This window comes from Chelonoidis abingdonii, chromosome 1 (assembly GCF_003597395.2).
Source record: "Chelonoidis abingdonii isolate Lonesome George chromosome 1, CheloAbing_2.0, whole genome shotgun sequence".
NCBI lineage: Eukaryota > Metazoa > Chordata > Testudines > Testudinidae > Chelonoidis > Chelonoidis abingdonii.
In genome coordinates this window covers 196,553,568-196,580,754 of record NC_133769.1, presented here as the reverse complement: position 1 = coordinate 196,580,754, position 27,187 = coordinate 196,553,568, and the positions used below count along the sequence as shown (strand labels likewise).

Genomic DNA, 27,187 nt, shown 5'->3' with positions numbered 1-27,187 from the left:
AGAGGACGGACAGGCCAAGAGGAGCAAGTTGTGGGTGAGGGGAAGCGGGGAGCCAGCAGCCTGGTGGGATCTCAGGGCCCAGCGCAAGCAGAGCAGGCCAGGGCTTATTCTGAGAATGGGCCCAGCTTCATGTAAACCTGATAGTGAGCATGGAGCCCTGAAATTGAAAGACAGCCAACAGCAGTTATAAGTAAGGCAGTGTCTACACAAACACTAGCTCACTTTAACTACATCAACATAAGCGCTATGCCTCTACTGGAAGTGGAATTATGTCAGTGTAATAGGGCACTTACATTGACCGGACAAAGCTGTAGTGTGGACACTGACGTAATTAGGTTGAAGTAAGCTGTTAATCTAATGCTGTAGTGTAGCTCAGGCCTTAATCAGTGATAGAGCCAAGTATACACCCCAGAAGTCCTGGTTCCCAATCCTATACGTTAACATCCTGGTTCATATTTCTTCTGAAGATGGAAAACTCTTTAACTGAATGCAGATTCATTGCAACCCTGTCAGTGTTTTCTAAACTCATTTTAAAATTGTGAATTTAGGTATAACATTTTTTTCATTTCTTAAATGTTTTAACTTCCACAGGAGTTAATGATGACAAAACAATTGTCAAAACAATGATGTCAGATACATGCTCAGTGTCTGTCATATCTTTGCCCTGTTGTGATCTGGCTGAATCACTGCCATGAGTCCATACAAGAAAATTGTAACAAACTTGTTCTAAGTAATTTAGGAAGTTTACTTTGTCCACGAAATCATCTTCTTATGTTGACAGGGTCTAAGTATCAGCCTGAGCCTGACTCAAATCATCTTTTGTGGGAGGAAAATTATTGGGCAGTTTGTGGTGGAACATTTTTAATTCCAAGGTCTCCTCAGTCTATGTTCTCTAGAGCTGGGATATAGTAAAGAGGGGATCCCTGATGGCTGGAACCTGAGTAGTTATATTTTATACGACTTGAAACGGGACACTGCAATGAATCTACGTGATGGCACAGCTTAAAACCACTTAAAAATTGCAGCTAGTGCAGAATGCAGCAACCTGCTTATTAAATGGGATTTCATGTGGGAGCCCCACTACACCATGAGCGTCACTTTGGCCCTGAATGTGCTTCTGGCTGAGCGCTGAGCTCAGAGTCCACGCGTCTCCGTGCAGACGAGGCCAGTGCTTCTATATTGTGTGACACCAACTTTTCCCAACCTAGCGCTAAAAATTTCCCAAATCTGGTGAAAAATTTCCAGATAAAGTTTTTTTACAGTGCTTCTAGATCCTGGGAGATGTCCCCAAATCTGGGAATTTGTGAGTAAAATGCTTTGAATGAAATTTCCCAAGTTGAAACATTTTATTCACAAATTCCCAGGTTTGGGGACATTTCCCAGGATACAGAAGCACTAGCACGCGGCCCGCTCCCCGCGGAAGGATACAGCTCAGGCCTCACGCGGTAGTGGCGGCGCATTCCCCAAGACTCATCCGCTCCCCTCCCCTAGCGGCTGAGGCAGGCGGATCCCTGCGCCGGGGCCCGTGTTTCCGGGGGACCCTGCGCCGGCGCGCGCTTGGGGAGGCCGCAGGCAGCAGCCGCCTTTGGGCCATGGCCGCGCGCTGGGCGACCCGCAACCTGCGGAGCCAACACGCTCGTGAGTGACCCCGACCCTGCGCTGGGGGGAGGGGCAGTGTCCGGCCCGACCCGGCACTAACTGTGGGGGGTTGGGCGCAGTTGTGTGCTGTTTGCATACAGCAGCGTGGTCGGTGTGAACACCAGCTGCCTTCTTGCTGCTGACCGCAGTCCAAACTCAGGCTTTGTCCACACCTACAATGCCGCAGCCCTGTCTCCGTAGCACTTCAGCGTAGGGCAGATCTGCAGCTACAACGATGCAGCACTTTAATGAAGATGCTGTACGCCAGAGGTGGGCAAACTGCGGCCCACGGGACCCTCCTGCCCGGCCCCTGAGCTCCTGGCCCGGGAGGTGACCCCCGGCCCCTCCCCGCTCTTCCCCCTCCCCCGCGGCCTCAGCTCGTCCCGCCGCCGACGCAGCTGCAGAGCCGCGGCTCGACCCGGTGCTCTCCTGCACGGTGGCGTGTCTGGCTCGGTGGCGGGGGGGCTGGATAGAGGGCAGGGGAGTGCGGGGTGGTGGTCAGGGGGCGGGAGTGTGGCTAGGGGTCAGGGAGAAGGGGTGGTTGGATGGGGCAGGGCCCGGGTCCCGGGGCCATCAGGAATGAGAGGAGGGGTTGGATGGGGTGGCGGCGGGTGGGGGCATAGTCAGGGGTGCGGGTTCGTGGGGTGGACAGGGAGCAGGGGGTGGTGGATGGGGCAGGGGTCCTGGAGGGGGGCGTCAGGACAAGGAGCGGGTTGCGGGAGATCCGGGGCCGGACCACACCTGGCTGTTTGGGGAGGCCGCAGCCTCCTCTAACTGATCCTCCATGAAATTTCCAAAATCTGATGCGGCCCTCAGGCCAAAAAGTTTGCCCGCCCCTGCTCTACACCAACAGGAGAGAGCTCTTCCCTGGCATAGTTAATCCATCTACCTGAGCTCTCTAAGTGTGTGTGTGTGTTAGGTTGGTATGAGTACATTGCTCAGGCATATAGATTTTTCACATTCCTGAGCCCTGTAGTTAAAGCTATATAGATCTGTAATGTAGTGACCATAGATGCTACCTATGCTGGAGCTGTGAAATTGACCAAAAAGCCAGATCCTGGCTCTCCAGTCGGGCTTCTCGGCTCCCTGCTGGGATTGGAGCAGCCACACTGGATTTCTTGGCTCCTTGCTTGCCACCAGGAATGGAGCAACTGACCACACATGAGTCACAAATCTCCCTGCCGGGAGCTTGGCGCCCCTGATCTTGTTGCTGTAGTTAATGCACCCCGTCCCCTCCCCCCCAAGAAGCAGTAGCTTTTCTGACCGAAGAATTCGTGTGCTGACCCAGCACAGTCTGCACTGGGGGTTAGGTCAGTGTAATTACATCTCTCACAGGTGTGTCTTTTTCACACCCCGGAGAGATGTAGGTATACCAAGGTAAATTCCTAGTGTGGACCAGGCCTCAGTTATAAGTCAGTGGTTTATCTGTCTAGGCACAATTTATGACTTTGGAAGCAGCTCTTGTATTGTGCAGGTTTCTTTTTTAATATTATCTCCCCCTCCACACACCTAATTTCCAAAATGTTTTGTTTGGCTGTGCATCACCAGTGATCCATGGATCTTTTCCTGGTGGGCTACAGAATGTGAAACACTTAGGAAACCACATGGTGTGTGTGTGTGTGCGCGCGCGCATGTGCTCATGGTCTACAGACTCACTTGTGTAAATAATAAAATTTACATTTTAAAATAAAATGAAAGGTTTGCAAAATTCAGTTACGTGGGAAAAATAAACTTTTTTAAATAGGCAAGAAAATTATTATGGTAAAGGCTGAGATGTCAGTTGGTAACTTATTCTATTTGAACTTAGCTAATGTATTTGTTCTGAGGTGTTTATCATTTATAATCATGGAGTTAAAAATGGCTCTGGATAAATATGGACAATAATTTTTGTAGTTATTCATGCTGAGGTATGGGTAATCAAATCTCAGACTTCACGATGTAAGACTATTGTTGTAGGAGTCAGAAGGGAATGTTTCCTCTTGGGTACTATTGCATAGTTAAACTAATTATGCCTGGATTTTTGTGTTCTTTTAAAGCTTATTCAAGTTATTCTTCTGCAGTTGGGGGCAGTGTACAGGACATGGTGCAGCAAGGATTTTCCATACAGGATCAGAACGCAAGTTCTTATGAGAGAGAATTATCCCACAATTCCTCTTATGTATTCATGAGGAGAAAGTAGAGGGATACAGATGCTATCGTGGCTTGTAATAAAGTCAAATGCAGAGTCTGAAAGATTACAGCTAAGATTTTAGGTTTGTGCTGAGCCTTTCTATTTAAAGAACGTGTTATTTAACTTTTGAATATTTAGGGTCTGGTTTTTGCATAACGAGTGATTATTACAAATGTTAAGTGTGAACTGGAAGTTAGTGCCATTGCAATATGGATACAGTTATATTATAATTAAAGGTTGAGTTAGTGGTTCTTTTTTCTGCTCATTGAAGATGCTAGTTAGTCTATTTATATCTGTTTGTGAAATATCTTGAGAAGCTGTATGTTAGTTAGATCACTTCTTTTTCCAGGGTTTATTTCAACAGCTCCTGCTTCTCGACTGTCAACAGCTGAGATTGTTCAGATGCGCAATGAACTCTTCACTAAGGAGAAAGAGAGACAGTTGTCTTTATATCCACGAATTGAGAAGATTGAAGTAAAATATGTTGGCAAATCTCATCCTGGCACTTCATTTGTTATGAACAAAGCTTTGTCTACTCCATACAATTGTGCCATGCGTAAGTAAATGGAATCACAAACTGTTTGTTCCATTGTGTATCAAAATCACTTTGCTGATAAATGTATCTAAACTGGCACATACTACTATCATGGTCATTACAAAGACAAACATAGTGGCCCAGGTAATAATACAAACATAGTATTTCAGTTTGGCATGTATAAAATACAGATAGTAGGATTTAAAAGTTAATTTCTGTGGATTCTGATAGCATTCCCACACACAGGTTTTTCAAGCAATGATACTTCCATTTTGGTATAATAAGTGTAGAATTGCAAATTTAGCTGTCTTAGAGGGATGTTGATAACTGCCTTGAATTCTTTCACTACTTTTTTAGACTTAAGTGAATGGCATTGTAAGAAATCAGTATTGGCACTTGTGGATGGAGAGCTTTGGGACATGTATCGGCCTTTGACCAAATCATGTGAAATTCAGTTTCTTACCTTCAAAGATGAAAATCCAGAGGAAGTGAACAAGGTAAATCAGCGTCTTATTTCTTTATGCAATTTTTCCTTTCTTATAGCCTGATTCAACTCCCATAAGTTTTTTCTATTGACTTCAATGAGTAGGTTAGGGCCTTAGGTGGTAGTTTGAATGAAATTCTAGCTCTATTGGTTACATGAGAAAATGCAAGTTGTTAAAATCACACATTTCTTGTTGGCTTCATCTCTATTGCTGTTTGGACAGTCTACTATCTCCACCAATTTTTGTACATATATATGAAAGCAAAATCTTAGTGTGCACTCTAGAGAAATCAAGAGTTGTATTAATGCAGGAAAATAATTAAGATATAAGAAACCTTTTCCTTCAGGCTCCATATGAACAAGATAGGCACTGCAGTAGCTGGTAATAACCCTGTTGAGAAGCTTTACTTAAAGTATAGTAGGATGCATAAAATAAGTTTTTAGTCTAAATTTCTGTAACAACTAAAAATTTGTAGCCTAAACATTGTAATTTTAGTCTGCTAATAACCCTACACTAAAGATTGTTCATTATATAGAGGAAAAAAGGGTCTACAACCAGTTCCAGACAGGGAGAGGAGGAATAGAAATAGCTGTATTTGTAGTATGTCTTTAGTCCCTTAATACTGGCTCCAATATGGTAAAGAGTTGATTTGTCACTACATGTAAGTATCTGTTATTTTCACCAAATATATTTGTTTATAAAGTTGATCCATCAGTTCTAAAATCCTAGTTTGTAATGTAGGAATGTTTTTTGTTACATATTACTGTCGTAGCACCTAGGGGTCCAGTCGTTGATCAAAACTCCACTGTACAAACACAGAATAAAAAGTCTGCCCCAAATTGCTTATAATCTAAGTGTAGAACATGATAGGAAGCAGAAGAATGTGGAAACAGAAGAATATTGTAGGATTGGGAGTCAGAACTGCCGAGTTCTGTTCCTGACTGTGTGGTCTTTTCCAAGTCACTTAACTCTTATGTAATGGTACTTACTACATACCTTTCAAAGATGTGAGGAATATTACTTATATTACACACTAAAAATGATAATACTTTACATTTCTAGTCAGTGATGTTAACTTCAGTAAAAAATCATTTTGGCTGAAGAGTGCATAAGCAGGATTAGCGTTCCCTTTGCTTTAAAACAGGGTTGCATTAGAAGAAATAAGTGATAGTCTCCTAAACTCCACCTCACAACTCAAGTTCCACTCCATCTGCTGCCTTGAAGTCTGTGGGCATGAATAATATAGGTAATAATGTTGATGTTTTAACTGTCAGTTCAGGCATCAGAGCTATTGTTTCAGGTTGTCTGAAGACTCAAGTTGACACTTGATTAGTAGACATTACATTACTTTACATCTGGTTCACATTTTGAAGTTTATCTTCACATCCATAAGGGGTGGTTATCTTAATTATTTCTCAGTGAAAATTTAGATTCTGGACCACAAAACGCAGTCATTGGGGCAAAGCACTAGCTTGCAAAACCACTGTGTACTGTTCCAGTTCAACCCCTTCCTTGAAATATTGTAAACTTTAGAATTTACACTAGGCTTGAAGATATAGATACGCAGTATCTAGTACTTCCTATCCTCACCTTCCAGGTGCTCTATAATCTCACCATGCTACACCTCTCTTTTCATTTGCTGTTAATTCTTCTCTCACTTGATATACTGCTTGCATCCCTCCCTCCTTGCCTCTTCCTTTTATCTCCTTTTCATGCTCGCTTCATTCTCTTTCATGCTGCCTCCTGCAACTTCAGCAGTCTGCAAGAATACTCTCTCCATCCTCTTTCAGATCCCTCCCTTGAAATACCTTTTTTCAGAAAATCTTTTATACCTTGTTTTCTCACTTATAATTTTCCTGCACCTTTCTCTACCTGATCAGTTGACCTGTCTCTTAGAACCCGCTGCTGCAGTTAAATCTACATGGGTGGACTGTTGATTCAAAGCTTCTCCAGGAAGGGTGCACCTGGTGTTCAATTTTGTAAATCTTATGTTTGTAGCACTGTATAAATAATTGATAAAATATGCCCATTGTATTAAAATACTAATGCACAATGGAAGCTAACAAATTTATGAGGAATTCAGTTTTAAAGGAAGATTCACTGTTTGACTCAATAGCTGAAATAGTCTGGCATGAATTGGCAACTTCAATATAGTAAATTTGTTTGAAATGCTCTTTATTACAGGCCTATTGGCGTTCCTGTGCCATGATCATGGCATGTGTGTTAAAGCAGGCTTTCAAAGATGAATACTCAGTCAGCCTGATCAGAGCTCCAGAAGTGCCAGGTAATATAAATGTTTTATTGTTGATAAGCTCGCATAGACACAGTTCAGGTGCATGTCTCAGAATTAGTATTACAGCACATTTAGGGGCCCCCTACCGATGAGGGGTTTATTATTCTTCCATTTCTAAAATGTGTCACTGTAATGTCAGGGTGCTTTAGACATTCATTTTATGTCCAAGGAATACGTACACAGGGAATACAGCCCAGTTGTACCTTCTCTCTTCCCCTCTTGATCATCATTTCAATGGTCAGACATCAAGTGATGTTGGAGTGACTTCAGTAATGTGTTTGTAATAATTGGGATTTCAGAATTGCTCATCTGAACACTTGAAATCCCACCCAGAATTCCTGCATGAAGAAGTGGTCTTGCACCATGTCCTGAAGGTGGCAAGACTGATGCAGCCTAACTTCTGCTGGCAGCAAATTTTACAATCTTGGACCCTCCATTGAGGATACAGTGACCCAGATCAGTATGAGGTGTAGTCTTGCCGCTTTCAGTTGAAGTGTCTTTGCTGATCACAGCTGCTTTGTCACAGTGCAGAAATAGAGGTGATCTCTGACGTAACTGGGGCCAAGCCCATTTAAGGCTTTTAAGATAAGGACCAGGATCTTAAATTATACCTTGTATGGTAAGCTAAGGTGTCGGATATGATGCACTGATGTTTGTTTGAAATTTCTTTTAATATTGTTTACTAATGTTAATGGCCAGAGGGCTTACTAGAAAACTAGCAAGTTATACTGGGGAACTATTGCGATAATTAAGCATAATAGCAAAGAGTATTGACGATTTCGGCTAATCTCTAGTCCAGGGATCGGCAGCCTCTGGCACGTGGCTCGCCAGGGAAGGCCCCTAGCGGGTCGGGCCAGTTTGTCTACCTGCTGTGTCGGCAAGTTTGATCGATCGTGGCTCCCACTGCCCGCAGTTTGCTGTCCCAGGCCAATGGGGGAGGTGGGAAGCCGCGGCCAGCACATCCCTTGCCCGCGCCGCTTCCTTCTGCCCCCATTGGCCTGGGACGGCAAACTGCGGCTAGTGGGAGCCACGATCGGTCAAACTTGCCGACGCGGCAGGTAAACAAATAGACCTAGCCCGCCGGCGTGCTCAGTCTGGCGAGCCGCGTGCCAGAGGTTGTCGACCGCTGCTGTAGTCTGAATTTTTTTAGGATTTTAAATTGACAGAAGCAAAAGGTTTTCGCTGCAGTCTGAATATATTTTTTAACAATAAATATAAAGAGAGCATTTCATCCTTGGGCTTCTTAAGCGAAGCCTGAACCTGGCTGGCTATCTGGCAGTATGTCAAAGTGCACTCTGGAAATTTTAGAGTGCCATAGCAGGGTCCACACAGTGACTTCATGTGTGGCAGATTAGTGCACAGTACAGTTGCGCTTTGGCTTGTTATGCACGAAGTCTTCATGTGGACAAGCCCTAGGTGTTTGATATGTGTGAAGCTGGTAGGCTGACAATCAGGTTTGACATACCATCCCATGACTCCAAATGGCTTTTAGCTAGAGAGGCCAAGGACTGAATGAATGTGCATGGAGACCATGCTGTCTTCTCCTACCTCAGTATGTTGTCAGAGTTGGAAATTACGTTGCTGCTGCCTGTGTTACCTCCTCTTCGGATAAATACCGTAAATGACTTAAGTCTTATATTCTGTGTGTCTGGTACCTCTGAACAAAATACAATCCTCTGTACAAATGAAAAGTGCAGAAAGACCCTCCTCCTCTCTGGAGTATATCATACTTATCCAGAAAAAAACTTTTTGATGAGTGGGTACAGACTGCCATACTCTTATAAAAATTGTAAATACTCTGAACATATTTTTGGGGTGAATATTTAAGAGACAAACAATCTGTCACTTGACTTTATAAAACCCAAACTGTCCCGCTGTGATTGTAATCCACAGATTTCAGCTTGTGATCCTTGCTATATTTCTTTAACAGAACAGCCTTGTTTGGCCCTTATTTATTCACACTAATAATGCTTTTGTAAGAGGGTTGAGGCCATGAAATAAAATATATACTTTGTTACAAATAACAGCATTTTCTCTGGCTCTGCAGTGATCTCTGGAGCTTTCTGTTATGATGTTGTTTTGGACAGTAGGCTTGATGGCTGGAAACCAACAGAAGTAAGTACAGTTAGTCTTCTGAAAAGTAATTATTGTCATTTATGCCTCTTTTGTTTGGATGACCTTTCTTTTTTTAAAATAGGAACAGTCTTGCTTTACTGTGGCAACAGTTTAGAGACCCCTATTACCTGATTACCCCAGGGAAACCTCTGCCCCCATGTGGAGCCCCATTAAATTAAAGATAGCTATAGCTAGCAGAGTGTTTCTCCCAGTATGGAGAAGGTGATATATGCTTACTTAGAAATATTATGAGCGTATTAAATTGTAATTTTCTTAATAGTTTGCACTTACATGTATGTCCAAGCAGAGGGCCCAAAGCTGTTTAGACCTTTAATCAAACCTCATGACTTCCCGTGGGGTTAAGTGAAGAAAAATATATTTCACTGGGCAGGCGTTTCTTCTTATAATGTGTGTTTACCAGAAGAGAGGAAAAAAAGATGTATGGCTGAAGGGGCAATGTTAACAAAATACGGAATTTCACTTTAGTGCAAGCTGTAGTTTAACTTGCCCACTTTGAAAAACTTTCTAAGGTAGTTGTGAGTCATCTTCAGTTTCTCAATCCAGTAAACATTTTGATTGTTGCTAACGTCTTCTGAGTACTGAAGTTTGATATTTTGGCGTGGGCAATCAGTTTTGTATTTATTGATGTATCAATGATGTCCACTTTGTAAAAATTTGTTAACAAAGAGAGCACTTCCAGGTGGGATTTTGATTGATCACTGGAAAACTAGCCAGGTATTAGCCAGATTAGTGTTCAGCAGTGGCAGGATCGTGTTTATGCATATAGTATGTTTGGAGGAGCTTGTTGAAGCTCTTTCAGTGAATTAGAAGTCTCTCAAAAATTTGGAAATGGGAGTGCCTGGATAATAAGGAATTCCCATTTTCTTTGGGCCTGATGCGATACCGATGGAAGTCAGTGAAAACACACCCATTGATTTCAGTGGCAGGGGCCACTTCTAGTTAGAGTAACTGTAATGTTCTACCAGCTGTAATCATTAGCAAGTCTATTGCTGATAGATATACTTGTAAGAATTTATAGATCTGCTAGGAGTATCCTTAAAAGCTTGTTGTTTACCATTTTTACTGCTTGTTACAATACGTTTTATACATGCAGTGTGTATTGAAGAGCAGCTGAGGAACAGTGGTAACATAGTCTACTTTTTTGTTTTAAGGACAACTTCCGTTGTCTTACAAAAGAAGCATATAATCTAATTCACAAAGATCTGCCGTTTGAAACGTTGCACGTTGAAGCAAAAGTGGCATTAGAAATGTTTCAGCATAACAGGTCAGTGTTTATTTCTGATTTAAACAAAAATAGTAAAGATTGAATTGCTAAGGGAAATATAACCTTTAAAAATATGACAATTGAAATATGAAGGGCTAGATCCCCAGTGTAAATTAGTGTCGCTCCACTGACTTCAGTAGAGCTAAACTAAAATACACTTGAGTTTTCCTGTTAAATGCATTCACTCGGTGGCACTACAGTGTATAACTGAGAAGTGTTTAAGAAATTGAACAGTTATGAGATTTTGTGTTTAGTATTAAACTAGTGAAATCTTAAAGTTCTTGAAGTTCTTTCACCATATTATTAGTGGTTAGATTCCTCACATGTTTGTTCGTTTAAGTTTTGTTCTGTTGTTTAAGTGTTGTTTAAGTGTTGTTCTCCCAACTGTCTGTCTGGGAGGCAGTAATATCTAATAGATGGGTAAGCCCCTTCATTTTCAGTTTAAACTGATTTTTATTAAAAAAAAAAAAAAAAAAAATTGCAGATTTTACGAAAAGGGTTATTTGTTTTTTCTGACTTTCACCCTACTATTGTAACATTCAAATATATAAAAATAACTTGTTTTATTAGGAAAATACAATACACTGCATGAGATATATGTATTATGATAATACATTAGTCTATGTGTATATGTAAAGCTGCCTGTTGAAGTAAGGCTATGTACTAGGCTAGAAGATGCACACAATAAACAGGCATGCACACAAGCACTAAAGTGCGTGCACATCTGAACGTACTGATGAATCTCACTTCTACCACGTACTACACATTTCAAGCTGTTAGCAGATGCTGTTTAAAGATCTGACACACAAAAATGAGAGGAGAACAAAAATATATGGGTCAGAATACATTTCAGAACACAAGGATATATTAAAGTTTTTTTTTAAAGGAGAGAAGGATGAAGTTGAGGGTATGCTCTCCAATGGTGTGCCTAAATTATTAAATGTAAATATTTATAGGCTAATAGTTGTAAGTCTACAACAGTAAAAAGCAACAATGAGTCCTGTGGCACCTTAAAGACTAACAGATGTAGTGGAGCATAAGCTTTCGTGGGTGAATACCCACTGCGTCAAGCTTATGCTCCAATATATCTGTTAGTCTTTAAGGTGCTTTTTACAGATCTAGACTAACATGGCTACCCCTCTGATACTTGACAGTAAACTGTTTATTCAAATGAAAAATTTTATTTGGGGATTACATATATTGTTTCTTATATTCAGAGGTGGCCTTGTGTTTTGAGTTCTGTTTTAGTTCTGTAGGAAACCACATTGAATTTCATTAATCAAAGCATTAATCTACTGAATACTTTTTTCCCTGTCCTGCGGTCCACCAAAATAAATGCTGATATTTACCCAGAAAAAATATTAGTAGTTTTTTTCATTGATCTTCACCTGTTTATGTTGTTGTGATAAACACTGATCAATTCCTGTGAAAAATAAAATAAAATAAAAACCAAAACTGAGGTGTCCTATAAATGGAGTGCTGACCAGGGCCTGGGATTTATCCCTGGCTTGGCCACGATCTACTTTGTGATCTCAGGCAAGTTGCTTTACCTCTCTGCACCTTTCTTTCTCCTCCCCTTAGTTCTGGGGCAAAAATAGTGGTTACTAAGAGACTTTTTAATCTAGTGAAGAAAGGCATGACAGCTGGTGGCTGGAAGTTAAAGCTGGACAAATTCAAATTAGAAACTAGACACTCATTTTTACAGTGAGAGTGTTTAATCATTTGAACAAACTACCGAAGGAAGTGGTGGATTCTCTCTCTCTTGATGTCTTCAAATAAAGGCTAGATGCCTTTTTGGAAATTATGCTTTAGCTAAATACAAGTTAATGGGCTTATTACAAGGTAACTCTGGGTATAATTCTGTGGCCTTTGTTGCACAGGAGGTCAAACCAGATGGTCCCTTCTGGCATTAACATCTTTGTATTTAGAAAGGCTTATTTTTATTGAAATGTTCTTTCCACAAAATAAAATGAATGTAACTGCTTTGAGGTGGATTGGTTCATTCGTGACATACATACACCTCTACCTCGATATAACGCTGTCCTCAGGAGCTAAAAAATCTTACCACGTTATTGGTGAAACTGCATTATATCAAACTTGCTTTAATCCACTGGAGTGCGCAGCGCCCCCCAACCCCCCGAGCACTGCTTATTCGTTGTATATTGGGTTGCGTTATATCGAGGTAGAGGTGTACGTTTTGTGAGATATGTCAAAAAGGCCTTGAAATATGAAAGGTAAGGGTTTAAAATGGTTTCTAATCTTATGAATATTGAGTACAATTATTAAAAAATCTTCTTTAATGCTTAGCTCAAAGATTTTTCTCATTATTTTTCCCATATTAACTTAATAGTGGAGTTAAGGATTAGGTTCCGAGTGACTTCAGTGGGCTTCTGCCTCAGACCCTTATAGATTATAAAAATAATATGCAGCAACTTGATTGTTTTTGCTTCTTCATATATGTAACTATATATCTGACAAATTTAAGTGTGCTGTTTTTGTTTTCTTTCAAGGTACAAAATGGATTCAATAGAACAGAAAGCATCGCAAAATCCTGAAGGAATAGTGAAGTTACATAGGTGAGTAAAACTTGAATTTTATTCTGTAATGATTCACAATGGTCCAGTTACTTTGCAAAATTATATGCATCTGAAAGAAAGATAAGTGACATTTGATGTATTTTAATTAAACTTTGCTTTCTTGGTTAGCTGCATTCTGATCTATATAGGTTCTTCCACAGCACCATTATTGTTGTTTTTAACTCTTGATGGGACTCATTAAACTTTTCAGAAAGCTTTTAAGACAAGTGGGCTTCCTTCCCCTGCCTCCCATCTCTTGATGGTAAACACTGAAAAAAACCCATCATTTTAAAAGCTTTGTATTAAGGTTCTAAATTAAAAATTGGTCTTAACAACTTTAATGGTGTATTAGAAGAAAAATACTTTAAAACAAAAACTAAAATTTTTCTGGTAAACCTTTTTATGTCAAAATCTCATTCCTTTTCCAGTTTTGGCAAACCTTAGCACTGTTAACATTGCGTTACTTACACTTATGTTTACACTGGGGTCAGAATGGAACTGGCTTCAGGTGTTAAAGGAAAGAAAGGCAGAAAAAAGTTGTAGGAATCTGATTGGTGAAGAGAAAAAATGCTTGAGAGGAGAAGAAATGTTTGCCATAGTCCATGAGTTTTAAAAGGTTCCATTTTTGGTTTAACCTCATGCATGCTGTTCAGACCACTTGATGTTTGTGTGTTACCATGAGTAGTGGTTGTGGTCTGGAAGCTCCCTACAGAAAAATTGGCTTTGCAGAGATGGCTAGTTTTGGAACAGTGTTTTTCCTGGCAAAAGTATGTTTGCTCAGGGAAGTCTGCAGAGCACAGAGTGGGGACTGAGGACAGAAGGGAAGATCCGTGAAAGAAGAGTGTGATGTGAAGGATTTTGTTGTGTTTTTAAATTCTCCTGCATTTTGTATATTTTTCTTCCTTCCTTCCTTCATTTAGGCAAGCATTGGAGTTTTCAGATATATGCTGGTGAAATCCTTCTTGAAGCAATAAATAGAATCATGTCAAAAGTTTGTGCTTTTGGGAGCAGATCCTGTATATTGTCATAATTCCATTAAATCATTGTAGCTATGACAGCTGAAGAACTGCCTTGTGGACTCTAGTTTTAAATTACTTATTCAGATTAGGAAAACATGCTGAACCTTAAGTTTTCAAGGGTATTTCTTCTCCAGATATCAAGACTGCTGAGCTGTAGTGGGATGTTTGGTTTGGGATTTGTATGGGTTTCCTCTTTTGGTTTAGAAAGAGGTTCACTATAATTTTCTATAGATAGACAAGAGAAAATGCCTAAGTGATAATGAAAAGAAATGTTGCTATAAACGTACATTCACTGTGAGTTTTATTGTGCTCCGTTTAGGTTTGGTGACTTTGTAGATATTAGTGAAGGCCCTCACATTCCAAGGACAAGTTTTTGCTTCCAGTATGAAATAACAGCAGCCCATAGTCTCCAAACCAGCCAGTCTGAGTCTGTACGAAGGTTTCAGGGTGTGTCTCTGCCAATTCACTTAAAGGTAAGTAATGCATTCAATACAAATATTCTTAGCTTAGGACAGGAAGGAGTGGAAGAAGTCTTTTTACATGTCTTCAAAACCTTAGCATATGCAGTGCCAATATAGTTGTGAGACTAGGGTGAGCAGATATTCCGATTTTATAGGGACAGTCCCGATTTTTGTGGGCTTGTTCTTATATAAGCACCTATTATCCCCCACCCTCTGTCCTGATTTCTTCTTTTTTTTTTTTTTTTTTTTTTTTTTTTTTTTTTTTTTTAAACACTTGCTATCTGGTCACTCTAGGTGAGAAGTAGATGAGTGGAAGGCCCAGAGTGTGATTTACTTTAAGAGTGTGAAGGCTCTGTTTTCCTGGGCACTATTTTAGATATTTAGTCAAAACTCTTTACTACAAACCAGGCTCTGTGGCATTATTTAAGCATCAGTTGTTTATTTATTTATTTTTTTTAATATACTTGTCTTCCAGTACAGTTCTTTTGGTCATGTCACTTCTGGAGAGGTTCTATAATTGTCCATCACATTTTTCTTGTTCGTGTGGTTACTGAGAATGTTTCCTCCAAGGGAAATGGCAAACTGTCTATTAACTCTTTTAAATGAGTAAAATGATTTCACTGCACATCATTCCAAAGTGTAAAATAAGACTTGCCATTCAGAATCAGACCACTGGTTCATCTAGTTCAGTGTTTTGTCTATAAACATCTATCAGATGATTCAGAAACAGGTGCAAAAAAACTCTAGTGACAGTTATGGAATATTTTGCCCATAACGTTCTCTCTAACCTCCATCAGTTAGCTTCTGGCTTATGCTCTGCATCATGGCCTTATCTAAATGTGGAGTGCCAAGTTTCAGTTTTAGCACCTGTCCCTTCTTTTCTCACTCTCTTCCTTTCACACATACGCACACCTTTCTAAATTGTTTATGATTTTGGGGCTACCATTAATCTTATATTAGCCCAAATTCCTCTGCCTCGTTGCCAGCAGAGCAGGGTAGGAACTTTTGCACCCACTGAGAGCCAGATCAGCTTTTCATGGGCTAATCCTTTAATGTATGCAAGAGCATCTGAGGGTCTCAACCTAGTGGCCTCATGGCCTTCGTTATTTTGCTGTGTATTGCAGAAGCTGTAACTTAGAAAATGTCTTGCTTAAAAGGGTTTTTTAAATTATTAAAATATTTAACAGCAGCGGATACCTCAAGCCTTTCAGTCACAGAATGTGTGGTGTGGTTAATGGGCAGTGTGATTTCCTCCCCCCCACCCCCGGTCTGTTAATATGTATAAACCCTAACGCTGGCTGACAATTGTTGAGAAGGGTTTTTCTCTACTCTGTAATTCACCACTACTTCCCTTTGCTGACACTGCCTGTATAAGTGTGAATGGGAGGTCAATTTTATGAATTTGCAGAGGTGAAATTGAACAAACTAGATTTGCCAGTTTGAGAAGTGTTAAGGCTAATATTGACATAGAATTTAATTAGGGTAACCACTTTTTATTGAGTTTAGGGAATGCTAGCTTGCTAACGAGTGCTAGGTTCTTTTCAGGTCAAGTTTTACCTTGGAGCATTTGTCAGATCAGCACACTTAATTATTCTTAACCAATCCACAGTGTATTAATTCACCCAGAATCTCATTATATAGTCAACAGTTCATAAATCCAGTTTAGATACAGCAAATGTTCTAGGTGTGTGCTAAACACAAGAAACACGGTCTTCTAAGCGATTAATAAAGACTATTGTTGATGTCAAGCACTTATACCAGAGAACAAAACAAATTATCAAGATTTCTTATTGCACGTACTTCATAATTTTCAGTTCTTTAGTGCTTCTAATACATTTGTCACACTTCAGATAATTCACCAAGGAGTAAGGATACACTTGTCTTAAGGCATTTTTGTGAATGTGGTCCCTACTGTTTGAATTGTTAAACTGTGATGGGTTGGATCACAGAAATCCCCTGGGAGCTGCCATCTGATGTGCCCAGACTACTTCGTTCCCAGACCCAGGGGTAAAATGGTGATTCTGCTTTTCCCTGAACCCTGTATCCCTCGGCCAGTGGTTTATATTTGATTGCAGCTTGTGCTTGCTCATAAGAGAGTGCATGCCCAGCTAATTCACCCACTGCATTTTCCTTTTTGTCCCACAAATACTGTTTTATGTCATCACTGCATGTATTCAGGAAGTGTTCCTGACTAACCAGATGACACATCCCTTCGAAGCTGGTAATGCCTTTCCCCCACACCCACTTATCTACCAATCTCTCATTTCATTGGCATAAGCCACATTACTCAATCCAGATCGCCTCTTAAGATTCCTGAATTTAACCCTGTAGGTTTCAGGTGTTACCTGAAACTGTTTCAAAACCAGATCCTTAAATTTACCATAGTTTGAAGCATCATCAATAGGCATCTTATTGAATATGTCCAGAGCTTTGCCAGTCAATTTTGCTATCAACGTGTTCATCTTTTGATCTTCAGGGATGGCAATTTTGCTATCAATGTGGCAATATTGCAGGATTCCTCATACTGTGGACACAATTGCTCCCATTTATGGACTTTTGGGGAAGTGGAGCCAGCAGGTGGAGGGTTTTGTTTCTTCAACTCCATTACAGCCAGTTCATGCTTCTGGGCCTCCATAGTGCTCTCATGGGCATCTTCTTCCCTGGCTGTTTCTGCCTCTATAGATCTCTTGTCGGCATCCTCCTCCCTCTCCATCAGTCTTTTATGTTCATTTTCCTTCTCTTTTGCTTCCATTCAGGCCAGCTCTAGTTTGTTAGCTTCTTCACTGGTAGTCATTTTCCTGCTTTCTTCTGCTGGGCCACACTCCCTCTGCAGTTCACTGAAACTGGGATGGACTCAGCTCAAGGGATCCTTAGTTAACTGAGACTTGCACAGCGCCCAGTGTTCAGCTGTTCTGGGCAATTTGCACCCTGTGCAGTTCTACCTTCTTCTGATCTTCCTTCTTACTTACTTTTTTTCCTTTTCTGTCCCTACTTCCTTACCTGAAATAAACAAACAGAAAATAACAAACCAGTAACCACTTTGTTTGTTCTCCAGCCACCACCATACTTAAAACTCACTTAAAATCACTACCAGTATCTCAAAGCAATCGGCTGTGCACAGATCCTGCCGACTATGCCACTGTGATGGGTTGGATCACAGATGCCCTCTTGGGAGCTGCAACCTGATGTGTCAAGACTACTTCTGCCCCTGCTTTCCTTGCCAGCTCAGGACCCCAGCACCCTGTCTTGCTGAGCCAGACACACCCATCTGCTCCAACACAGACCCAGAGTCTGAATTACTTGCCCCAAAGCTGCAGGTTTACCTGAAAGCAGCTAACAGAAGTGTTCCTGTCTTTAACACTCAGATGCCCCAACTCCCCATGAGGTCTAAAACCCAAATTAAATTGCGTTTTACACTGTTATAAAGCTTATTGCAGAGTAAACTCATGAATTGTTACCCCTCTATAAACACTGAGAGAGAGAGATGCACCCAGTTTGTTGCTCCCCCCAGATGTTAATTACATACCTGAGTTAATTATTAAGTTAAATTAGTTGATGTTAGTTAAATACAGAAAGTTAGGATTTAAAGTGGTTCCAAGTAGTAACAGACAAACAAATAAAGTCACCAAGAGCAAAAATAAAATAAAATGCGCAAATCTATGTCTAATCCAAACTAACATGATAGATCCTCACCAGTTCAGAATGCTCCTTTTAGAGGACTACTTCTCCTTCTAGTCTGGGTCCAGCATCACTCTCTCCCCTGTAAGTTACTGTCCTTTGTTCCAGTTTCTTTCAGGTAACCTTGAGGGTGGAGAGGCTATTTCTTTAGCCAGCTGAAGACAAAATGGAGGGGTCTCCCAGGGGTTTAAATAGACTTTCTCTTGTGGGTGGAGACCCCCTCCTCACTCCTATGCAAACTCCAGCTCCAAGATGGAGTTCTGGAGTCACCTGGGCAAGTCACATGTCCATGCATGAGTCAGTCTTTACAGGCAGAAACCATTGTCCCCATGGTATCTTGTATGTCTCCAGGAAGACTTCTTATGTGGATTGGAGCATTCTGAGATGCATTGTTCCTCAAGTGCTTCCTGATTAGGTACTTAACCTTGCAAATTCCTTCCTAAAGAAGCTGACCAAATGCCTCACAAAGCTTATTTTGAAATCAAGCAAGTATACAGCCAATATTCTTAACCTCAAGTACAAAATGATATATGTGTACAAATAGGATGAATAGATATAATAGAGCATAACTTTTGCAGAGATATGTTACATGCCACAGGCAGCACAAAACATATTCTAGTTATGTCATATTCCCATAAAGCCTTATGGGAGGTACTATCACAGTATGAAAGGGAGATGCTTAAAATGTCAAAAGTAACTGCTTCAAGTTGTTATTTTCCTCTGTTAGTCAAGTTTGCTTGGGCTTACAGAGGAGAATGTATATTGCATTACTTAGGTTTGGTCTACACAACCAACTGACTTAACCACCCCTCCCCCCTGGTGTAGACAGCGCTATGTTAATGGGGGGCTTCTACTGTTGACATAGCTATTGCTTCTTGAGGAGACTGAGTACCTATGCTAACAGGAGAGCTTCTCCCATTGGTGTGGGTAGTGTCTTCACTAAATGCTAAAGCAATGGAGCTACAGTAGACAGGCCCTTAGTTTAAATCCAAAATATGGTTACTTGAGATCTCACTTGAAAGAGTGTAGACTCAGTCAGATAACATTGTTGTTAATGTTAAAGAACAGAAAGAGAAATACAATCTCTGAAATGAAATCTCACTGCTGCTTAGTCCTGTTAACCCTGGGATGGCGGGGGGAATCTCTTTCACATGGCTACTCTGGGGATCTACTGGATTCTTCAGTATCTCTGTGGATTCGATCAACTCTTCTTCTTAGTGCTGTAACCCTGGAGGAGGAAAGAGGTGTAGCCTACATGGATTCAGCTAGTTCTAGAGTCCCATATGGTGGTCTCAATTTATATATCCTGTTTCAGGGTTCCCTGGAGGAGGGCAGTCTTATTTTTTTATTGGACACTGGCCAAAAGTTGCTGTCAGCTTTCAATTTATAATTTCTCTGCCACTTCACTTGGTGTTCAGTAGATGGCGATGGTGTATAATTAGAGTGAGGCAACATCATATTGATGAATAGTAAATGAATTGAAAAATGCATTTTTGGGGGCACGGAACTATTCACATATTTCAGTTGTTTGGTAAATAGTTTTTTTTTACTTCTCTCTAAAATTTGATTAATTTCCAGAATGCAATGGGTCATGTGCATAGGCAGTCAGGATGCTAGCCTTGTTTGTCAGCCTTTGGTAGGTTCGTTATAGTTAGAGAGCGAGAGAGAGAAGTTCCATCTGCTTTTGTGTAATGACTGACAATAGTTTGTAGATTTTGTTTTGCTATTCTTGATGTAATAAAGATTCTTTTGACAATGTTTCTGTAAATGAGGATTGTTGGTCTTTTATTCTGAGCAAATAAAGATGTGTAATTTGTAACCTTGTTTTGTATTCTTGCTAAGGAAATAGAGTTTTATGCTTAAAAGGGCAGGGAGAGAGTTTATGGCTGTTAACAATATATTCAAGATGCATTTGACATTTATACATTTTACACCAGAAAAGATATAAAGAAGGCCCCAATCCTGTCAACGTTTCTATATTTGCTTAAATGTATTCATGTGAATAGGTCTGTTAACTTCAGTGGGACTATTCATATGTGTGAGAGCATGATAATATCCAAGTGTGCAACACAGAGATACCTGTCTAGTTGGAAATGTAATAAAAATTAACTAATTTCAACGTGAGCAATCAAACTGCCTGTATTTTTAGTTTTGTTTACAGTGGTGGTGTAGTTGTACCTTTCCTGGACCTGAAGAAGCTTGTCTCTCTCACAAACCGAATACAAGATATTACCTCACAGACCTTGTCTGTGTTTTTCAAATTTGCCACAGGACCTGATTTCAGTTTAATAATTAATTCACTGCACTCAATCACTTTTTTCCAGGCTCATCACACAGTATGGCGAAGATTGCGGGAAAGGTCTCAGAGACTGGTGAGTTGAAGTAGCAGCTAAATACACAGCTTTAATGACTTGTTTTTCTTAAAGTAAAAGATAGAATTGTGTCAAACTGTAGAAGTTAGATAATCCTAATTGGAGGATGCATACAAGAACATATTTATTTAAAGGAAGAAATCCAGGCCAAATCTTAAGAAAAATTTAATGCTGCATTAGAATATAAATAAATAATCTAATGGTTTTGGAAGGGTATGTCTACACTACAGGATTATTCTGATTTTACAGAAACCGGTTTTTGGAAATAGATTGTATAAAGTCGAGTGCACGCAGCCACACTAAGCACATTAATTCAGCAGTGTGTGTCCATGTACTGATGCTAGCGTCTATTTCTGGAGCGTTGCACTGTGGGTAGCTATCCCATAGTTCCCACAGTCTCCCCCGCCCATTAAAATTCTGGGTTGAGATCACAATGCATGATGGGGCAGAAACAGTGTCGCGGGTGATTCTGGGTAAAAGTCGTCAGTCAATCCTCCCTCCGTGAAAGCAACGGCAGACAATTGTTTCGCGCCCTTTTCCCTGGTTTTCCTGGGCAGACGCCATAGCACAGCAACCATGGAGCCCAGTTAGCCCTTTTTCACTGTCACTGTATGTCTACTGGATGCCGCTGACAGAGGCGGTACTGCAGCGCTACACAGCAGCATTCATTTGCCTTTGCAAGTTAGCAGGGACAGTTACCAGTCATATTGTACCGTCTGCTGCTGTCATGGGTGCTCCTGGCCGGCCTCAGTGAGGTCGGCCGGGGGCGCGTGGACAAAAATGGAATGACCCGCCAGGTCATTCCTTCTTTACAGTTTTTGTCTAAATGGAACAGCTCAGTCCTGCCTAGATATCAGGCAAGCTCTACTAAACTAGACAGGCAAAACGTCGCTCAGGTCAAAGCCGCGGACATCCCGCAGAAATGATGAGACTGCTGCATTCTAAGGGGGTTGCCCCTGCAACAACTGGGCTACTGTGGCAGTTACCATTTGTGGTGATGAAGTATAAAGAATGCCATGATAAGAAAGCAAACTGATTTATTGCTTCTGCAAGCAGAGATAAAGGGGTTGGGGGAGGGGGGGAGAGCAGAAATCAGCCTGCCTTGTATCCAGGCAGGACTGAATCTCCATTAGACAAAGCTTAAAGAAGGGAATGACTGGGAGTCATTCCCATTTTTGTCCAGGCGCCCCTGGCCGATCTCACCGATGCCAGCCAGGAGCTCTCACAGGATGATGATGATGGATACCAGAAATATTGCACTGTCTGCCATCGGGAAGGGAAGGGAATGCTGTTGTGTAGCGCTGCAGCATTGCGTCTGCCAGCAGCATCCAGTAGACATACAGTGACATTGAAAAAAGGCAAGAAACTATTTTTTCCCTTTTTCTTTCACGAGGGGGGGACTGATGACATATACCCTGCACCACCCACGACAATGTTTTTGACCCTTCAGGCTTTGGGAGCTCAGCCAAGAATGCAAATGGTTTTCGGAGAGTGCGGGAACTGTGGGATAGCTAGAGTCCCCAGTCCCGCCTCCCTCCATGAGCGTCCATTTGATTCTTTGGCTTTCTGGTACACTTGTCTCAGCTCCTTAAGTTTCACGCAGCACTATGTTGAGTCCCTGTTGTGGCCTCTGTCTATCATAGCCTTGGAGATTTTTTCAAATGCTTTGGCATTTCATTTTTTGGAATGGAGTTCTGATAGAACAGATTCATTTCCCCATACAGAGATCAGCTTCAGTATCTCCCGTATGGTCCATACTGGAGCTCTTTTTTGATTCTGGGACTGCATGGTCACCTGTGCTGATTGGCGTGCCATGCTGGGCAAACAGGAAATGAAATTCAAAAGTTGATGGGGCTTTTCCTATCTACCTGGCCAGTGCATCTGAGTTCAGGCTGCTGTCCAGAGCAGTCATAGTGGTGCACTGTGGGATAGGTTCTGGAGGCCAATACCATCAAATTGTGGCCACACTAACCCAAATCGAATTGGTAATACTGATTTCAGCGCTACTCCCCTTGTCGAGGAGTACAGATACCGATATTAAAAGCCCTTTGTATCGATATAAAGGGCTTCGTTGTGTGGACGGATGTAGGGTTAATGCGATTTAACGCTGCTAAATTCGATATAAACTTGTAGTGTAGACAAGGCCTAAAAAGGAAAACATTGGAACTTTGTGGAAGCCTGAGCTGCATTAAAAATATTTCTCTGGAATACTACAAATCATGGAACTTGGATGGTGTATGTGATTGATTTCCTCCATAGTAAAATTGCAAATTCTGTCAATATGGATTTTTTTGGTACACGTGAATAGTCTGTTTGTAAGCTCTCATTAAGTAACTTTAAAGAATTGAAATTTTTCAAAATTTCTAAAAGATGAGGAAAATAGAATGTTAGCACCTTTTGTATTTTTATTTTTTCTACATGTTTAAGGTTATATGTGGAATTTGGAATCTGAAACGAAGATTTAGCATGAACTTGAAATACAACTAAAAGTGAAAAACAGCAGTGTAATGTTCTAACTGTACACAGACATCTGGGTTAAAAACCAGTACAGGAGCTTTGTGCCTCACGTATAACAAGACAAATGAGTCAAGTCAAAGAAGGCTGATACTAGGGGTGAGCCTATATAGAAGCTAATGGAAGCCAAATGGGAAAATGATTGCATTACATTAAATAGAAACGTAACTGGAAAGAGTTCTAAAAAGTAAAATGTGCCCGGTGTAAGGAAAGGAAGTTTCCTGCTAACATTTTATCTGGAAGAGGACTAGAAAGTAATAGTGAAGCCAATCAAAGGAAGCATCTACAGTGACTGAATAAATACAAAAAACATGTTAATGGAATAAAGGAAGTAGAACCCTACTGTAACATCTACATATAACTAAACTTGGGGAAGTTTGGTAAAGATTAAATAGTCAAATGATCAGACTTTTAAAACGCCAAAGCCAATATTCTGCTTCCTATTTGAATCGCAGCAGAGAAAAAGCATCACATCTGTTCCACAGTCCATTAATTAAGAAGCATGCTCAAGGCTAAAATATAGTACAATAGAGAACTCATTTTTTTGACCGTCCATTATCCATATTAACCGGACAACCAGTGCACACTCTCCTGTGGCCGCTAGATGCCGCTGAAGCATTGCACTTTCCCATTCTCTGGTTTATCTGGATTTTTGATTATCTGGTCTGGCCCTGGTCGCAGTTAGATCAGCAGACCAGAGGGTTCTGCTGGTTCTTATAAACCAGTTTGAAAATGTTTGTAATTCATATTTAATTTTAAAGGCAACAGTACTTCTTGCTGTATACTATCCTTGCTCAAGTATAGTACAGCAGAAGGGGAGAATGTACAGGGTATGGTGAGAGAATGAAACTATGCTTAACCCCCCCTCTGTCCTCAACGCTGATGTTTTGCAGATTATTGAAGATGGCAGTCTGGAAGCAAAAGATGGAAGTCTGGAAGCAAAAACTGTATCAACATAATTCTTAATTTTCATGTGTAAATTAATAAAATAAAAATGTTTTGGACATGTCTTTTGTATTTATGTATCAAGATAAAATGCCAAGTTCAGTCCTGATTGTTGAAGTCAACTGAGTTAACAAAGTTAAATTGGGGTAAATTTAAGGCTAATATCTCAATTGATTTATTTGATTTTCCACATCAGTTAAAACTGTAATTACATCTGAACTAAAGTTTGAAAAGAATGAGAAATGAATGTTTCGTGTATGGTCACACTCAACTCATTCATGGTATTTTCATAATCCCAGATTCTGATAAACCTTTATTCTGTAAGTACTCTATTCCATAAATATCCCATCTTGGTACACAGAAAATAAGTGAACCATTAACACAGGCAATAAGTGAGCTAGTCCATCTGTACTAATTTGATGTATTTTCTTTTCATTCAGTAACATGCAAAACAATTTTTGCTTAGTATTTGTTTCATCTGCCATGGAAAAAAACCCAAGTTTGTGTCCACTGAAATGCTAGTTCAATTTCTTACCAAAATTCCCCAGTGGAATGTCACAGACATCTAAATCTCCTACAATAACAAGTCAAAGCAAATTATTTTTGTCTTCCATTTACAAAAGCACACAAGTGTCACAAATACCTTGCTGCTTCAGAACTCTGGTGTCTTGTACATCAATAGCAATAGGTAATAAACCTAAAACACTATTATATGGAGGTGAAGGGTTAAAATCCATGTGCATTTTATATAACAACCCCTCCACTGGCATATGGATTGTGCCAGCTCTTTCTCAAAACCAAAGTCCAGAGTTTGGGCTGGAGACAGAGGCCTAGCAAATAGTGATTAGCTAAGAGAAAGCTGGGGTAAACAGATAATCTTGTTTTTGCTAAAATAGGCCTGGTCAGCAAATTGCCAGGTGTTGGAGCTAAGAACTAAATAATTGTGTCTTATTCAGAGTTGCAAATTGAACAAAGGATTCCTGTTCCTATTGTGCCAGTTTCTTCTGTAGGGAACGTTCTTCCCACGGATCCAACCTTGAGTTTATAAAAAGTTGGCACATGTCAGTATAAGATATGGCCTCCCTTCCCAGGGACCAATGCCTGCCTTAAGATATGAAGGAGACGATCTTTATTGCCATATACTTTCACTGTTTCTTTGCTTTAACCCCTAGGAATATACCTGTTGGACAATCAAAGGAGTTGCTCTATTCCTATGGACCCCAAATCAGAATTCAACATAGATATTTTGTACTAATAACATTTTGTCAAAGCATTAATTAAATGTTAACTTGCCAACTTGAGACCATGGGCGGAGACATTATGTAACCTTTTAACCATTGGCTAATGTGCTATCTTGTCTTGCTGCAAAACCTATCCCGGGTTGTGGAACGGCCTGCCCCATCACTTTCCCCCACCCATGGAAAATCTATATATTCTATTGTCATCAATTGATTGGCAGTGTCTCTGAGCCTAATATGCAACGTGACACCCCGCCAGCACTGTGTGTAATAAACTCCTATGCTTGGCCTCTACACGGTGTGGATTTATGTCCTTCAGAGGTATGTTGGAACTCCCAGCCCTCCATGTAATAAGTCTTTATTTTTTTTAGATTGTTTATATGTGGTTGACTTTATACAAATCTCAAGAGATTTTGCTGAAAAAGGAATGTCAGAATTTCATTTCCCTTCAGCTCAGAAGTCTTTTTCTTGGCCAGAAAAGGCTTTGAGTCATACTTACTGTAACATTTTATTTAGCAAATGCATCCCACTAATTCCTTTACCATTAGGTATACTTTTGAAATGTCACTTACTTTCTTAACAAACTGATATCACAGATTGCTGTTCTTTTGCTAAGCATTCAATAAAATATAATTAACTAGAAATATCTCTTCTAATTAGTGGCACCAACAATTACCAATAACTACCCTAAGTGTACTGACATGATCGTGTGTCTACACAGTAAAGAAGTTGGCACATGCCAATCAACTCAGGCTTGTGGGGCTCTTGCTGCCTGGCTGTTTCATTGCTGTATTGACATTCGGGCTCAGAGCCTGATCTCTGGGACTCTCCCAACCCAAAGGTTCTCTATAATCCTGTTTTGGATAAAAGTTTCAAGTAATTAAGGTTTGGTTAAGCAAGGCTGTACTGCATAAGTCTAGTGTGGGAATATTCCTGGTTCACTTAAAGGGACTTTGACCTTGTATATTTATATTTATTTATAACTTTAGAATCAGACTCTACCAAATTTTAAGTATGTTTTTAATTTTAAAACCACAAACTCTGTATCTTGTTTTATTGAGTATGCTTGGGCTTGGAAGCTGCACATCTTCAGCTCCACTGGAAAAAACCCCCAGATAAGTGTCAAGTTGAGCAGCAAAAAATTCAGGAACACAGCCAAATTGTCAGAAGTGTTCAGTATCTGTGACTTGGTCCAAAGTCCAGTCCCATAACCACAAGACCATCCGTTCTTTTTTATAATCTGTGTTGTATGTTGGTACCAAAACTATAACGATGCCTCTGAATCTTGCTTTCTGCCGCTAAGAGAAGGATGAGAATCTTTCTTTTTATAGAATTTGTAAACTTGAGCTGAATTTTAATATTTTAAAATTTCCTGCGACAAACAGGTCAGTGTCAGCAGGTTGAGAGGAAAATGATCTGAAAGGAAAAAAGCCCAGGTACAAAATCTTAAAAATAAAATAAAGTAAGACTTCTGACAGTGTGAGTGGAGTTAGGCATAGGGCATGTTCTACATTCCATAGGCCTGTAGGATGACAAAATAGAGCTCTAATTAAACTGCATTTCACCATTTTTTTGTTTAGTGAAGTTCTGGTTTGGAAGAAATCTCTTTTGATAAACATGGCCCCTGAAGTAAACCGCGGTGCTGTATTTTCTTTGCCTGGGTAACTAGGTTTTCCTTTCTGTATTAAATAGCCTAATATGTCAGAATTGGTTCTTAATTTTCACAATACCTGTGAAAGTGTGATTATTTTTTTAATACGAGTGTTCTAAATGCAATGGTTAAACATTATCGGGAGATCACTAAAATAACTTGATCCCTGAAGAAACTTGATTTGAATAGAGATGGGTGACAAGATAGTGATT

General features: G+C 40.3%; 1 protein-coding gene across 3 annotated transcripts; it reads left to right on the top strand.

Annotated features, from left to right (window-relative positions):
* Nucleotides 1–1,509: 1,509 nt before the first annotated feature.
* MRPL39 (mitochondrial ribosomal protein L39) lies at nt 1,510–24,145 on the top strand. Of its 3 annotated transcripts, none has more exons than XM_075073272.1 (10): nt 1,510–1,638; nt 4,158–4,364; nt 4,701–4,840; nt 7,013–7,112; nt 9,169–9,236; nt 10,409–10,521; nt 13,032–13,097; nt 14,436–14,589; nt 20,580–20,627; nt 23,903–24,004. In XM_075073272.1, exons 1-10 carry the CDS (start codon nt 1,593–1,595, stop codon nt 23,978–23,980), a joined length of 1,020 nt encoding a protein of 339 aa, XP_074929373.1. In that variant the 5' UTR covers nt 1,510–1,592; the 3' UTR covers nt 23,981–24,004. The 3 variants fall into 3 exon arrangements, with proteins under 3 accessions (XP_074929373.1, XP_032630861.1, XP_074929378.1); XM_032774970.2 differs by lacking the exon at nt 23,903–24,004 and adding an exon at nt 24,035–24,145 and having other exon boundaries at nt 1,511–1,638; XM_075073277.1 differs by lacking the exon at nt 1,510–1,638 and adding an exon at nt 3,804–3,890 and having other exon boundaries at nt 23,903–24,003.
* The last annotated feature ends 3,042 nt before the right edge of the window (nt 24,146–27,187 follow it).

Excerpts from the sequence above, each read along its gene's own strand:
- MRPL39 (XM_075073272.1), top strand. The coding sequence starts at position 1,593 with ATGGCCGCGCGCTGGGCGACCCGCAACCTGCGGAGCCAACACGCTC. Across the intron at positions 7,113-9,168 it reads CAGAGCTCCAGAAGTGCCAG|TGATCTCTGGAGCTTTCTGT; the intron begins GTAATATAAATG and ends CTGGCTCTGCAG. Across the intron at positions 10,522-13,031 it reads GAAATGTTTCAGCATAACAG|GTACAAAATGGATTCAATAG; the intron begins GTCAGTGTTTAT and ends TTTTCTTTCAAG.